Genomic DNA, 16709 nt, shown 5'->3' with positions numbered 1-16709 from the left:
ATTTGTTTTGTGACAGCATGCAAAAATTTTTAAAGATCTCCTATAACTACTTAAACAGGTTTTCATTCACAAGCTAAAAGCAGAAGTGATTTAAAACCACGTCTAGAATCAGTGTGTAGTCAAAGAGGACTTTTTAATTTCCTATGTGGATCACTTAATTCCCCACACATCACAAGGAGTTATACTGACATTTCAAATTGCTGTTCTCAGACATCACCAAAAAAAAGAAGAGGAAAACCCAACACATTTCCCTTTGTCTCTTCATTTTCCTTTGTAATCCTTCACTTACAGTGTTGCCCTGAGAAGTGCATTTCTCAAGTGAAACTGATTGTATACAGAGGACCAGCAAATGGCTCTTAACAGTCAGATCCCTAGTTCCAAGAATCTAGATTTGTTTCTGTTTAGTAAACAGTGTCTGGGGTCTGCAGGGGTAGAAACACTCAGACATCTGGTTTTTTGAAATGGAAAAACCAAGCGTGAGGAAATAATGAAGTACAGACTTTCTTAATAGCTGTGAACAGTGGGACATTCCAGCATTAACTCTTTCATTAACCTGCTGGTTCACTCCTACATGCACTCACTTCTGTGTGACTCAAATCTATTTTACTTGTTAGTCTACTTGTTTCAAGAGTTGCTGTTCAGCAGTGGTCAGATTCAACAGTAGGTTTCATATAATAATAAAGGCACCGAACAAGCAAGCAATTGTACACATGATGGAACGGAAAAAGGGTACAACAAAAAGAACCAAGTATTCAGATGAATGAAACTTTCCATGCTATTAAAAGCCAGGAAAGACTTCAGTGACTTGACTGAGGCTAATTAGATCAAAACTTTAGTCGGTAGAAAGTGGAAGAAAGGGTCTCTAATTAAAACTGAATACAATACAGCCTCATCTGGAATCTCCATTCTGAAGCAACTTTACAAACTGGGTGCTAAAGTAAACTAAGCTGCTTTTTGCTAGGCTTCAGAAAGTATATTTTGATTCTATCTCCTGGTAATGATTAACTGTTGGATATATCCACTTTAAAATACTAAAGCTTTAGCAACATATGACATCTCAAGGGCAGCTATTGTTCTATTAACTCTCTAAGTTCTCTCTAAGTTTGTTGTAAACAATGCCACTGCTGCAGACTAGCTGAGCAATACAGATACTCTGTATTTCAGTCAGGATTCAGCAAAACTGAGACTTCCTGGCTGCACAGATTTTTTCTGAGCAGAGCCAACTGTTAGAAGTGTTTCTAAAGCACATCTACTGTCAGTACAAAACAGTATTAAAAAAATTAAAAACAGAGAGACATATATGAAGACTAACAAACCCACTAAAACAGTAGATAAAACAACTCTTCAAGATATTTTGTTACTACCACTAAAGCTGTGACACGGAAAGATCCCCGTTCAAGATACAATTGCGTTGAGTATGGAAAGTCAAGAAGCCTACAGGATAAGCAGCAAAAAAGAACATTGAAGTACTATGAAATAGTACACTGTGCTTAGCAGTTTAGCAGACACACTGACCACTGCATGTGAAAAGGTGTCCTTAAAAATAATGCAAAAACCCACCACCATCACCACCCTTAAGTATGCTATCACATATACTCAGAAGAAATTAATTGTGTCCTAGTAATGAAGTCAATTGGTTGAATTCAAGTATCAGTCTACCAAACCACGTTTTCCAGCTGCAAACAGGATGTGCCACACATGAAAGCAGTATTTCTGTCTCTACAATTCTGCCTGAAGAATTAGAAGTTTTAAGGTTTGATTTTGCTACAAGTTATTCACATCAAGTTTCTCCTGCAGGAGGAATAATCCTGGTTTTATCAGCTGGTTGATTAGCTAAATATTTTGACACAGGTCAGAAATACTGGGTAGTTCTTCATTCATCTGGCATTAAAATAAACATACACATGGGCATTCATGCATGAAAAATTAGTTAAAAATTATATTGAAAGACTGATGAAGTGGAAAAAGCTAGACTTTCAGAATTAAACACTGCAAAACCTCCTACAGTCTACCCATGATAGAAAAATCTACAAACACTGGGTGACTTGACATAACACATGTTGTCGAGCACATGAAGAGTCATGCAAATATGATCTAAACCCAGAAACAACCTTGTAATTTTTTATACCTTTCCTATAAATGACCCTTTGCCTTTTTGTTTTAATAGTGAGTATCTAATTATGCAAAAAAGTCAGAAATTCAGAACTAGGGAATATAGTGGCAAAAGAAAAACATTAAATTTCAGCAACTCATCAGGTAGTAATTTTGTGCCAAACAGGCAAGCACTTTTAAGCCAGCACATCCACTATTAAGAAAAAACAAACAAACAAACAAAACCCCTCAATTTTGAACAATCAAATACTGTGGACATCATTAAGACCACAGTACAGAAGCTGAATTATAAAGAAAGCCTTCCTCCACAGTCATACTGCTTTTTCCTCTTTCCCTTTCCCTTTGGCCCTATGCCTTTCTTACTCTTGGTTGCACAGTTGAGTTTCAGTCTGTTGAGAGGTGCAGAGCCAAAGCAAGAATCTTGGAAGCGGGAGAACTGGGTTTGGATATACTCTGAAGTTAGGCTTTATTCCCTGGATGAAAGCATTCACCATTGTGCAGAACCTCAGTGCTATCCCATAGATTTGCCATGCTTTTGAATTAAAGTAACCATCCTTATTTTCTCTTTTTATAAGCGTATCTTCAAGATCAGGAGTTTTATACTTCAAGGCCCAAAGTACAATGCAAGAACAGAAGTGTGGGAGGGTAAAGAACTTTCTCCTAAATAGGGAACAAGTTGGGTAAATACTGAAACAGCTAAGTTAGAAACCGGTTAGTCTTTCTGGACTCTTGTGAGTTATACATGGCACGTAGACATCCAGATCCCACTGCAGACAACAGTGCAGGTACTTTGGTCTCATTCTTCACTTTTCTCCCGTAATTGTTGCATTTCATTTAAATTGCCAACAGTTCCAGATGTTTTATGGTTAAGCGACTACTGTATTTGCAAAGCAAATCAATCTGTGGTCAAACCTTTACATAAGGCAATTTCAAAAGATAGTATCAGCTTGGGACTAAGAACTGCTGAGGATAGAACAAACAAAACATAAAAGGGGATATTGAACAGGATATCATGGAAAAGTGATAATAGTCAAGATACGGATTTTAACATAAAACTTTGGTGAAACTCAAAACTTGAAAGACTTGAGAAAGAATAGAGACCCCAGTAAGACAACACACAATTTGTTCCAGAGAGGTACCAAATTAACATATATCCTCCAATTTGCAAATTATATTTCTGGTCCAACTTTCAAGAACTATAAAATTTTACCTCCTAACACACACCGGAAACCATCCCCACGATAACCTGCCTTACACTGGCAGCTGAAGGACCCAGGAGTGTTGTAGCAGAAAGCATCTGGATGACAGTGGCCCTGCTGGCATTCATCTACATCTGTAAAAGCAAAAATCAATTTCAGATAACCGTTCCTCCTGATGAACAAATCAGTGTGATGAACTAAAGTGCAAATCTGATGTATTACTTTCAGGCTCCTATTTTAGGATATCTGATTAGACTTACAGACCTTTGGAACAATGTCTATACAGAAATGCAAAGGAGGGGAAAAAAAGCATGCATGTATTTTAGGTTCTGTCTCTCAGCAAATCCCTGCACTCTACTATTCTGATAAGTAACCAGCATTATTAACTCACACAGTATTTTAGAAATATATGCCCATATTTCTCAAGCAAAAATCTTAACACAGCAATAGAGGCAGGATTTGGCCAGCAATGTTTCCAACATGTAGTTAGTTAATGCTGCTTCCCCAGTGCACTCCAATGGAAATGAAACAGAATATAATTTGTTTTACATAGTCTGAGCATCATGTGTCACCACCTTAGTAACATAAACCAATACAGTGCACACAGTTCCAGCAGATGAAGAACTCGTCTGTCAAGTGCAACTACTGCAATTTCTGCATTTACTTCATATTGGACCCTCTGTAGCTCAAATATTGAAGACTGATTTCAAAGGCAAGGGGAGGAAAGGACAAAAGCTTAATGCAATGCCTGCTCGAGGGATTTAAACTATGGAATTTCCTACTTTAAATCACATGTAACTATAGGGCATTGCAACAACCAGACAAATTGTGCAATAAAGAGTACAAAACCCCCACAACAAATGGTGCTACCTACCCTCACAGGCACGTCCATCTCCGGAGAAACCAGGGAGGCATGTGCAGATGTAGGTGGACCCTCCGGTGTACACACACTGAGCACGCTGAGGAATGTCACAATTGTGTGTGCCCATCTGGCAATGGTTTATGACATACTCAACAGCTGCAGGTTAGATGTACAAATGAGAAGATGAAAATTTTAGTTTTCCTCCATAAAGTCTGAAGTTTATAAGGAGAGAAGTTTATAGGGAGAGAACAGCAGCTGTGAAAGCATACAGAAGAGAAAGGAAACAAGAAAACTCACTTTTTCTGTTTTGGAGTTTGGGATTTTTTTCCCCAAGATCTCCCCTTTCACTTGTGTTAAACCTTATTAATGTTTTGCAAGGAATTGGTTGACCTCAGCAACTCATAGATGTTTGTTCATATAGAACATGGAAGAAAGGCTACCACAGTGACAGATCCTAAAGTCCATGACAGTTTTTTTTTAATAAAAAGAAGTCCCGAATAAAGAAATGTAAGGCATCTCACAGAGGTACCTCACGTGTTAGCTAAGTGGCCAGTTCACTGCACTGGGAATTATTAGATATTCCACTATACTAACCTAGCACTGACCCAGGGCTGTTGTCACTTTGGCAAGAGATAGGAGCTGTGACTCACTCCAAGAGATAAACACATTTGTCAACTACTACAGAGATTTTTGACCAACAGAGGAAGCTGGGACCAATTCTGCAGCTTTCCACAACTTTCTCATCCTTGACAGCAGTGACTCTAAAGGTATTGTACTGCTTTACACACAAATTATTTCAGGTAGTCACTGGAGCCCTGTGTATGCTTACCTGTTATGTCAGAGAAGAGGAAAGGAAACCATGGTACTTAGAATAGGAAGAGGCACAACACTACAAAAATTTTGGGCCTGGAAATAGGTGAGTTTGCAGTGTGTACAACTAGAAACAGACTTCCAGCTGCTGTAACAGGGAGTCCACTGAGGTTTTCTTTACACAGTTCTGACAAGGACTTTACAGGGGACCAGGACAAGACTCTACAATGCTCCTTTCATCACAGTACACAGATGGAAGCTACCACAGTATCAGCAGGGAAATAACAAAAATCTGCTGTCAGTGCCAGACCTGAAATCAGCCATTTTTTCCATTTCTCTGGAGGAGATGACATCATCGTCAGAATAATTTGTATCTTTCTGTTTGATGAAGTAAATTTTAGATTACAAAATAACATATTCAGACCTGTATTATAAAAGCATAAGATTTGGAGTTGGAGCTCAAAGGGAGTCCCCAAGTCCTCCTATTCCTCAGCCTACAAATAGGAGAACAGGATTTATTTACAGCTCTCATCTGAAGTTATCCAGTGAGTTACACAGCTAGCATGAAAAAGCTGCAGTTCCAGAGAAGCTCAGTCAGAGCTGGTATCCCAGAGCAACCTGCAAAAGCACAAAGAGGGTATCTGTTGCCCCTTCTCAGGTTCAAGTTGTTTGTGGGTTATAAAACCCTCCCCTGTGGAAAGGGGAACAAGATTACCATGACATTTATTTTCAGTCTGTTGGAAAACTGGAGTTGATGTTCTCTCTCTTCAGTCTTTTGGATGCAAAGTTTGGGTTTGATTGATGGGAGGGATCACACTGAAGTCCTTCAAGCTGGGCAAGGAATTGTTAGAAGTGTGACACATCAGCTTTGTGGGAAAGTGGTAGAGTGAAGCCAGTGAGTTCATGGCTGGAGGCAAAAATGTTCCCTTTCAGGTCCAAGTGATAGAAGTGCAGCAGTGAACATAATGGAAAAAATATAAACTTCTCTTCCACATCTCACCCTTCTAGCACCCCAGTAGAAGCTGCTTTTTCTGACTGTTCTGCAACAAAGGGGAGGCTCGGTGCACTGTGAGCCCACAGCATGCAAAGCCACACGCTTAACAGAAGTCATGCAACATTCTGCTGTTAAATGAAGGCTCCTCAGTCTTAGCTGAAGAACACAACAAGGAAAGACCTGAATGCATTAGCTGATCAAAGGGAGCTAAGCTTCCACCACAAAGCAGTCATGACAGACGCAAACGTAATCCTCAGGTGTTATCCCTTATGCCTAAAAGAAACAAGAACTGGTCCAACCATACTGGAAGTGTGTGTATAGGTTTTGTCACTACAGTATTACTGTCAGGTTACAAACAGACAAAAATTCTAACTAAAAAAAAAATAAATATGTATATATATACATGTATATATATCCTATATCCTATCCTGACAGTTGCAGTTTTCTATTTAGTTTTTGATATTTGCAATATATATGACACCCAAAAGAATCAGCTTATCTTCTCAAGGGTAAAGCTCATGCATTTTCTTTCTATGTGGAAAAATCACTTTCAATACACATCCCACTCAACCACCTTTCAATTCTACCAGCTACCAAATGGAATTTCTACAGCTTTAGTGAAAAACAACAAACAGGAAAAAATACCACCTCTTTAGGAAAATCTTAGTTCAGCAAGTACAGGTAAACTCAGGCTTCCTCGAGAAAAAAGTTTTTAAATTAAATAAAAATAACTAACTCAGTGACAACTACTGAATTTTAAGTTTTAATGGTCCATTAACAAACCAGCTAGATTTCCTACAAATGTCAGAGATTTTAACAGTGAAATGATCTGTAGTTGTAATTTCTTTTCAGCCTGACTAATTATCACTTCAGAATAAGCCTGCAACAGCCAAGACACACTGGTTCAGACCTGTGCACTGCCTTGTCCAAGGGAAGAATCTGTAACTAAAATCTGATCTATTAAATCTAATTCTGAATTAGATATAAGAAAGAAACAGAACCCAAACCCCCCAAAAGCCAAAGCACAGCACTAGAGAAAATGCAGAAAAAGCCCTGCCTCATCCTGAAAGTGACATGCTGTGAAATACAAATAAATAACTTCTCACTTTAATGCTGCTTCTTTTATAAATTTGTATTTTACTTCCATATGAAATCTACAACTAAATGATGGTAAAGAAAGGACAAAAGCTTTCAATAATCATTCCTCCCCAGTTGCAAGCATTCTGAATGGGGAATTTTTATGAGATAAAAACAAAGTTCTTCAGGCACCTTCTTCAGTTACCTAATGGATTGTAATAATTAACTGCAGCAGGAACTCCTAGATTCAGCTCACGTTAGAAGTCAGCACAGATCCTTGAAGCTCTGTTTTCTGTCTCTGTGAGATGAATCACAGCCTGAAAGCTGGTGGGCAGTGCTTTTAAGAAATGTGAAACTCACCAACACAAGTCCGCCCATCTGCTGCAAACTGGTACCCTTCAACACACTCGCAGCGGTAGGTTCCCGGCTGGTTATTGCAGACTGCGTTGCTGCCACATAGAGCTGGTTGCTCTGAACATTCATCAACATCTAGAATATTATAAGGATTCCAGTTACTACAAAGATGCATTTAATAAAAATACCAGAAAAACAGAAACTGTTCAACTGTTGAGTAATAGCAGGCTTATATATTTAAACCACATCTTGGACAGACGATACCTTTTAAGAGATATTAGTAACCTGAGTTTTCAGGTAACTGTGTCCTCAGCTGATGTGCACCAAAAAAAACCCCAACAAAACCAGAAGGGAAGGAACAGGAAAACAAAGAGCAAGGAGGAGCCACTGAAAAAGAAAATGCTGCCTACAAGGTGACCAGAAGCAGGGATGACTACTGGGGAAGCATGAACTTTAGAAAAGACTTCCTCTTCCATTATCCATACACATCTTTAAGCCACTGGTATTCAACTCACAGTGCCAGAGGACTGGGAGGGACAGTATGATACTGTTGTTTTCATTTGCAAGTTCATTTAAGGGTCGGAGTGGGGGGAGGGTTGGTGTTTTGATTTTTTTATTTAAAAAACCCAACTCAGTTAACTAATATGGATGATGCATATTTCATTAATACATACTTTCACCTCTTGAAAACAAGTATTTGTGCTGTGATCTGATTATGGAACAAAACCTAAATACATTAAGGATACAGAGATGGGAAATAAAAGTCTCCTTGAACTATCTAAGTCCTTGAAAGGATTTTCAAAGCAGATCTTGAAAAAGACAATTTCAGTGGGTTCCACACATCTGTGCTCTGTACGTATGTGCATATGCCATTCCTCATCTCCCTCAAGAACGTTTAACCTAATTTTAATCAGAATTTGCATTACAGTATATTTCTCACAGCTAAGTTCCCCACAGGTTTTATGAAAAGATGAACTGGGGAGGAAAGTCACTTTGCAAACTAGCAAAACATCCAAGTTTGACCCTTCAACACAGCCAAACTTGCTCACTTTGATTACTGAGATACCCCAGCATCCCTCTAACCTATCTTTCCCCAAACCAGCCTCTCAGGACAGTTGATTTTGCTAGAATGGCTAGTCCTGAGGGTCAACGCATCCCACACAAAATAAATTCTACATTAGCTGTCATTTTGTAATGAAAGTTTTTTCATACCATAGCAAACGTTTCCATCTCCACGGAAGCCAACCGAACATTCACAGAAGAAACTATTTCCAGTTCCCGGACGACACATCGCATTGGTGTCACAGTTATGGGTACTGGTGTAGCAAGGATTCCGGTTAATGTCAGCAGAACCATCTGACAAGAGAGATCACATTTAGCCATGACAACTCTATCCAAGTAAGAGTATTCAGCCAAGGCCACTGCTTGTAGTGCACGTGGAACAAGGAAAGAGAATTTTTTTTGCACCAGGAAGAAGGGGACTTGCAACTTATATGTAGGACAAGACATAGCATCAGCACCTGTATTCCTTGTTCCTGTGCAAAGGACTGCTGAGTTAAAAAAGAGAAGCCACAAAAACCGCTCTAAAGAGCCAGACTGACAGAGATAATGCATCTTCCAGTCACTGACACTAGACCCAAAATGCAATTGTTAACAGCTTGGTTTATTTATTTTAATTAGTAGAACTTTATTTTGTAACAAACAAGTGAGCAGAGTATTTTCTTCTACTCATCTGGTGTGCATTTTCAAATTGCTCCTTTGGTTTTTTTTCTGATTTTAGTGCAAAGAGACAAACTTAGACAGCTTAAACAAAAAAAAAAAATACTTCATAGGCTGCCTACCTTCCAAAGATAAAATGACATGTTTCAAGATAATTTATAGAAACCAGCTGTTCCAATGGCAAATCTTATTCCCCTCTTTTACCCTTTGCTCTGGCAATATAAAAACCCTCATTAACAGAGGACCTATAAATTAGGTAAAGATAAACGATACACTCCATGTGTCTGAGCAGCAATAGATTCAAGGTGGTACACAGAGTATTTCAAGGAATTAGACACAAACTACACTGAATTTCAATAGGAGGTAGTCACTTAAATACTCTTTCCCAAGTAAAAATACAAACTTTCAACAGCTCCATTTCTCTTCTTAATTGATAGACCTGGGCATCTACTCATAAATAGATCAAATTAATTTAACTTGTTAATACCCAGCTAAGGCAGGCTAGAAAAAAAAAACAACCCAGAAGCCTGCTCTTAATTACTCACAAAAGAGAAAAAGAAAGATTTCCAATTCATACATACCCCTGATCGGGCCGATGGAATTACTCATAGCGTATCGCAGAATCTGCTCATCTCTGTTATACAGGACAAATACACTGTCCACTGAGAGCTGCTGAGTAGCAGAGGCAGCATGGTGAGAGTCATCATGAATGCATTCATCAAATGAGATGGTCTGTCGCCACTGATAGGCACCTGTGTATGTGGAAGCAACGCCATCCCTTTCTGGCTCTGTCACTGTGTACTCCCTTGTGGATGATGAAGTGATCACTGCAACATGGCAACAAACACACTGATCAGAGCAGGGAGCAAAAATACTCTGCCAACCGCTGTCTGTAGACTCGGGGTACAGGCTGAGTAGCACAAATAGAAATTTCAAAGGCAAGAAGCTATGAAAGTGGATGTATTTCCATGCAAAGGAATAAGCCTAGTCAATTGCCTATTCTGTTCTCAGGTATCACAGCCTTGAGGAATGAGTCATTTAATTTATCTTGAAATATTTTTAAAGTTTAACTTTACTTTGTGGGTAAAGCCAGGTAAAGCAAGGAAAATCAACTCAGGAAGCTCAGAGGTTTCTTTAGATGAATTTACATAATGGAGCTACAAGCTAAGGACAAGGACCACCTCACCAGCACTAAACTACACCCACATCTAGTTCATTGTAAGCTACTGGCCTTGAATATTGAGTCCTCAAGAAGATGCATGTCTGAGAGCTCTTGTATGCTTCACAACAGTTTTCTATATTGTGAAAAACTGTGACCAAAACTCTTCAAAGTAGATCTGGGCTTGTGGATCCTCCCACCAACAGAAATCTTCCCAAAACCCCACTATTCTTTGTTTGGAAACCAGAATATGCCTGTATCAATCCACTTGCAACAGTTGGCACAAGCTTTATCTCTGCCAAGTAACGGTCTATCAAATATGCCATAGGACAGCAGAAGAATAGCTGTTTGAGTACTGGTAAATCAAATCCAGTATTTGGATGCCTCCTTCCAGCCTCCGACATTTCCTCCACAGGCAGAGCATTTCTGCTAAGGCAGCAGGTGTTCTACAGAGTGCACACTGCCCAAACAACTCCTCCAAAACTCAGGAGCCGTTCAGCACAAAGCAGAAGATTCCTCCTGCCTCCACCTCACTTTCTGTAACAGGCAAAGCAGCAAAAGGGGTTCAGCACTGGCCACCACAGTCAGACGTTAGCAGACATAAGGCAGTCATGATGTAACTACACCATTGTCAGCTATTTCTAGCAATCAAAGTGCACCCCTGGAGCAAAGTGAGCTCTCTCCAGTGTTCATGTTTCACCTGGGTACACCACAGACTGTTTCCTCTTTATTGCTCTTTGGCAGCCGGGCTGGCTGGCCAGCAGCAACACTCCAGCCTCACTTGGGTTTTGCTGTGTTGAAACACCCATAGTTTTATCCAGAAAGAGGAAAGTAAAAGAAGGGAGATTCCCCTGTAAACAGTGAAATGAAGAATGGCTCTGTTACAAATCTCAGAGTGTGGGATAAAGGAGAGAGAAGAGTACTGAAGAGACAATGGAGCAAACTGGTAAGGGAAGAAGCTCCTAATTTTCTGGTTACTTGTTCAAATTCAGCTCATCTAATACTGACAAATGCTTGTTACTAACACAATGCAATTTACATGGCACATACCAGTAAATATCTGGTCTGCACAGTCTCTTGGGCAAGACCAAAGCCCACTTAATGACATTACCACAAACAGTTATACACCAGTACAGCTCCTAGTGAAAAGCTGTGGACCCTAGAAAAAGCTTTGCAACTAGTATGACTGCCATCAGCATTATGAAAATAAGGCCAACAAAAAGGGAAATAAAGAGTATTTTGCAAGCATTGGTTCAGAGAAACTTAAAGTCTCCCCCCCCCCCCAATAAAAAGATTAGACACATTTACATTGTTCCACTGAAAAACCGCCTTCTTTTGGGACCTGTTCCTAAGAGGCAAAACCCAACTGTCTACAAATTGAAGGGTCTGGAGTACACTCGCTGAGAAAGGAATAAAATAATGTTTTTCAGATTTTCAGATTGTCTTACACTCTGCTCTAAGAAACATGCACTTTATTATAATTTCATTCTTAGGGAACCTTACCAGAACTAGAAGTGTGATAGAGTTCAGTGTATGGTTCTATATGGACTGATGCGCCAGATGGGATCTCAGGTATTCTGCCCTCCATTTCTGTGCTGATGGTAAGATGACCATGCTCATCAATTCCACTGAATTTCTGCTTTATAACCAGTTTCTCATTGTTGCCAAGAAAAGTTACTTCTGTTTGCCGTGTAAACTCACCACCTAAAGAAACGGTATTAGTTAAACCACTTAATAGCAGTTTCTGAATCCTTCTATTCAAAGTATTGTTTCTTGTAGATAAAATATAAATTACTATTTTCTGCAAGCATTAATGCAGCATAATTTATAATGTTTTGGTTTTCTACATAAGTTAACTTCTGGAGGTGTACTGATAACGTCCTTGGATACTACAAGGAAACTATCTTTTCTTAAGCAATGAACATACTAAATCACACGTAAACCTGAAGCAGCTTTTAAATGAAAAAAAAAAAAAAAAGTTCCAACAAATCTAGCAACAGTAGGCTTTATCTTTCCAGTTAAAATGGCAAAGGAGTTGTACACTTTAGAGAAGACCTCCATTAGGAATACAGTGAGTTAAAAAAGTTTTAAAAATCTAGTACATCTGTTTCCACATCAAGCCCAAGTGAAACGTATGCTGTAAATTCCAGGACAAACTTCAAACACACCAAATCCAAGAAAATCCCCAAACAAAAAGCTATGTTCAACTAAATTCATAGTACAGTGCTGTAAAGGATAACATTTTAAAAAGAAACACATGTTCTCCTCAAACAGCTTGAATTCATGTGCACCACCAACCAGATCTAGCCTCAAACACTTATGAAAAGCTGTAATTGTGAACTGTGGTTTCCCTCAAATAAGTTAACAGAATCATTTGCATCTCATGCAGCAACTGCTTCTGTTAAGAATTTCAGATCTTCATGAGGTCAGATTTTCATTTCTCTTCTTCTCTATTGGTACAATCAGGCAATTAACATGTTAAACCTCTTGTAGATGTAGGGGCAGATTTTTCAGTAGTTCTGTACATTCTAGTACCAAAAATAAAATCCTTTTACATAATCTCTTTCTTGCACAGGAACTGCCAAGCCATTTTTTCTAACACACTTACGTGCTTGTGCACTATACGTTGTAAACAAGAAAAATGGTGAGAAGTTTGATTACAGAGAATCCATTTGCAGCTCAGACTAAACATGTTTTCATTCCATATTGCTTCTAAATGCACATTCCTTTTCTTTCAAGACAGAGGAAAGCATAGCACAGTTTTTTAACATTATTTTAATTTAGAAATTACCGGTAATACTGAATCCATTTTTAAATCCTTGGTGTTCCACAGCAAACATCCATCCTATGATACCTCCAATAGATGCAAGAGGCAGTAAAGAATACCCCAAAGTCTCTGGGATTGTGCTGATAGCAGTGTAGGCACGCCCTTGGTTCATCACAACATAGGAGTGGAGATCAGTGTTCTCAAATATAACTGGAACAGGATTATTTCCTACAAAGATTCTTCCTTTGACCTTCCCATTGACTCGCTGAGGAGAACCTGGCAAATTAATACAATGCATCAGAACAAAAAGACAGTTCTCACATACTCGGTATTCTCTATGTTCAAATATATTAGTGTTGAAATAAACAGCAAACAAATGCTCACAGAATTCAACGGACAGGAAAGCTACCTACAAACAGTGTGTTAATTTGCTTATGTACGTATATAGGTACATGCATGCGTGTGTGTGTGCACAGTTATTCATTATACAGATGATTAAGTGGCCAAAATTGCCTGAAGAGATGTTCTTTATCCTCCTTATCTTTTTTGTCTGCAAGGAAAGCCCCATAACGCTGTTACAATATCTCTGACAGTTAAAGTGGCACACACAAACTTTTGAACATCACACTTCATATCGATACCTACTGAATGTAAATTTGTTCATTTCCTATTAGAAGGCTAACACTATTAGGTGTTAAAATAATTGACCTATTATTCTAACCTATTCTATTTCTTGACTCAAAACTATCGACCGTTTTGAAAACCAACAGAAGTAGCTACTTTGGATTGCTAGTTTTCTTCTGTGTATGATTTCCTACATGCAAATTCAAATTCCATTATCGTCAGGTCCTTCTTTTCTTTCTCTTGAAAATTCATTTTTATGAATTGAAAGTTAATTAGTAGGTTTTGCCTTCCCACCTTATAAAATACAAAGTCTGCATGAGCTATTTCAGTTGTTGAAATGAATCTATACTCTGAGTCAAGTCACCATGAGGATTACAAGTGTATACATAAGAAATTCCTTTATGGATTTTACACAAGAACAAAGTTTAAATGGGTATGTAACAAAAATCTGGCAGATTAGCCATTTAGTGAAGAAGCTTACGGGTCAGACAAAGAGGAGCCATACTCTTTAGTTTAATGATCAAAGTTAATTTGTTCATCCCCTTTGAACTGTCCATTCCCACAGTGAGGACCATATCAGATTATAACACATTGGAACTTCACGAGTAATTCTAGCAAGAAACCACTGCATGTTGTGCTATCCACTAGATTATGTCAGTTACCGAAGTTTATTGGTTCTAGAAAGTCATGTTAAAATGCATAATGATATAATGACCACTTAAAATAATTTGATTCATTCAAAAGACCACGCCAGTTTAGAAAGTATAGCTGATGTTTTACAATACCTTTCAATACATCTCAGTAAAATGTCTTTCAAAAAATATTTAACTACACCTTTTTTAGTATTGAAAACGGGTCACCTTATTCAAGAACGTCACGTGTAATTGCTGCTTACGTACCTAATTTTCAAAAACATTACCTTCTGCTACACATTGTCTGCCGTTTCCTTTGTAACCAGCAATACAACTGCAACAAAATCCATTGGGATAATCTTTGCAAATAGCATGAACAGAGCACTGGTGGCGGTTGTTAGCACAAGTCTGTTGGACATCTGTGTGGTAGCGAAACACTGTAGAAAATAAGACCAGACACTTAGACTTCATGTAATTCCCATAGTATTCACATATCCCTGGTTTAGTTTAAAAATATCTCTAGACTCACTTGATTGGTTTTTGATTTTCTGTTTAAGGAAAACAAACAACTGAAACCAATTTTTGCTAACCTTGCAACATGCAAGTAACAGTCTGCCATTCTGCAGGACTTCAGATGTTAGAAAACTTTAATTCTATTGAATTCAGTGGATCCATATTAACACAGATCTGTTAAACTTTCTTGGTGAAACTAAACACACAATCATTTTAACCTGTCCTTGTTTCCAAACCAAAGCAAAAAGGAGCCTTTCCAACCTCAGAACAAAACCCTTCAGTAAAGTACCCAGGACCATGCACCAACTGATGCACCCTGTAATCCTAATTGGTTTACCCCATCATTTCATGGAGATAGCAATTCTCACATCTGCTTCAAGAAACAATTAACATCTGGGCAGTCAGCCACACTGTTCTGAATTTTCTATAGACAGTTCCTCAGAAGTCAGAATTGCTAATCCCACCCTTGTAAAACTTGAGACCATGAAACCCTAGCCAACAATTTTTGCAAGAGTTACTATTCCCAACCTTTATTAAATCACCTCTGTTCAGTAACACATCTATGAAAGGAAAAAACCTCAGTTTCAGTAGAACTGATCGTAAAATCCTTACCAAGAACAGCCAAATAATGCAGCTATTAAAGTTAAGATCATACTTTTAAGAACAGTCCTGGGCAAAAGAGGTGGGGAAATCAGTCCCCGCTAAGAATGTGTCAGCTTTAGGAATGCAATTATCTCTGTAGGAAGCTTTCCTTCAGAGGGATTCAGTTCCCACAGACACACTGTAAATGTGTCCTCCTGTGAGCTTGGTTGGGGAGCTAGTTTACTAGACTGGCAAGATCTGAATCTGAGGTGACATTCAAGTTAACTATCTTGATGAATAACACAAACATATTAAATATGTCCAGATTCTCGGATACGAAGGTAGTGAGAAAGAAACAGATTATTTCTTCAGTAGTTCAATTTCTTGCACTCCTCTGTTTTGGGGTTGGTATTTTTTTGGGGGTGGGTTTTTTTTTTTTTTCAGCCTATCCATCTTAGAAGGATCCAAGCTGCACAAAAGACCTTACCTATACCAGTTTCATCAAATTCTTCCACATCTATGACCTGGGGCTGCTGTGGGGGGAACTGCTGGAACTGGCGAGGTGGAGCTTTTGCTGTTGGGAAATCTTGATGACTGTAAAAAGACTCAGTTGAAGGTGTTCCTGTTACATCTTGGTACGAAGTCAGAAAGTCTTCTGCAGCTAGCTGAGGAACACTATATGTAACATGGTGCTGATCCTCTTCTGTGCTGTCCGTACTGCTGGTGACATATTGCTGTCTTATTTCAGTAGAGCCATAGTCTGACATAAACGGTTTCGAAGTCATCTCCTGGTCTTGTTCATTGGACTCTAGGCTCTCCAAAACGTTGCTGATCTTGGCAGGCACAATACTGTCAGATGAGCTGCCAATCTCAAACACCCAGACACCTTGCTTTCCAGCATTGCTGCTTCTATCAAAGAGAAGCATATACCAAATGAAAATGATCAAGCACAAGTTGCATAGCATTTCTAGCCTACGTGTTACCCTTTGCTGAGAAATAACAGGACAAAACTGTCCAATTATCTTATCTGCATACTTATCTACAGGTACAGTTTATTCAGCTATAAAACACCCCTGGCTGTTTGGATAGCATTTTTTTCTCCACAGCCAGAGCTCTCTTCTTGAGAACATCTAGCCTTCTTGTCTCCAAAGTGATGGGAACAAAAGGAGATATTTGGGGCATAAAGATCTTGTTAACACTTACTGGAACTTTCTAACCCATTCCCTTGCCTTTTTGTTCATTTTTTTCTTTCAAAAAATACCCAGGATAAAGAGTTGAAGTCTGAAGTGGTCCTATTTTTAGAAA

At 38.7% G+C, this 16709-nt stretch overlaps 1 protein-coding gene across 1 annotated transcript in view; it reads right to left on the bottom strand.

Moving 5' to 3' along the window:
• Positions 1-16709, bottom strand: part of NID1 (nidogen 1) — a 46869-nt gene that overhangs the window by 21411 nt on the left and 8749 nt on the right. The window contains exons 4-12 of the mRNA XM_005239164.3: positions 15892-16313; positions 14597-14746; positions 13078-13329; positions 11790-11990; positions 9709-9954; positions 8621-8764; positions 7415-7543; positions 4186-4329; positions 3323-3445 (exon numbers count right to left, since the gene is read on the bottom strand). Of these exons, the coding sequence (XP_005239221.2) occupies positions 3323-3445; positions 4186-4329; positions 7415-7543; positions 8621-8764; positions 9709-9954; positions 11790-11990; positions 13078-13329; positions 14597-14746; positions 15892-16313 (1811 nt within the window). The remainder of the gene's footprint in view (positions 1-3322; positions 3446-4185; positions 4330-7414; positions 7544-8620; positions 8765-9708; positions 9955-11789; positions 11991-13077; positions 13330-14596; positions 14747-15891; positions 16314-16709) is intronic.

This window comes from Falco peregrinus, chromosome 7, assembly GCF_023634155.1.
Source record: "Falco peregrinus isolate bFalPer1 chromosome 7, bFalPer1.pri, whole genome shotgun sequence".
Taxonomy (NCBI): domain Eukaryota; kingdom Metazoa; phylum Chordata; class Aves; order Falconiformes; family Falconidae; genus Falco; species Falco peregrinus.
This window is presented reverse-complemented; position numbering and strand designations above follow the sequence as displayed.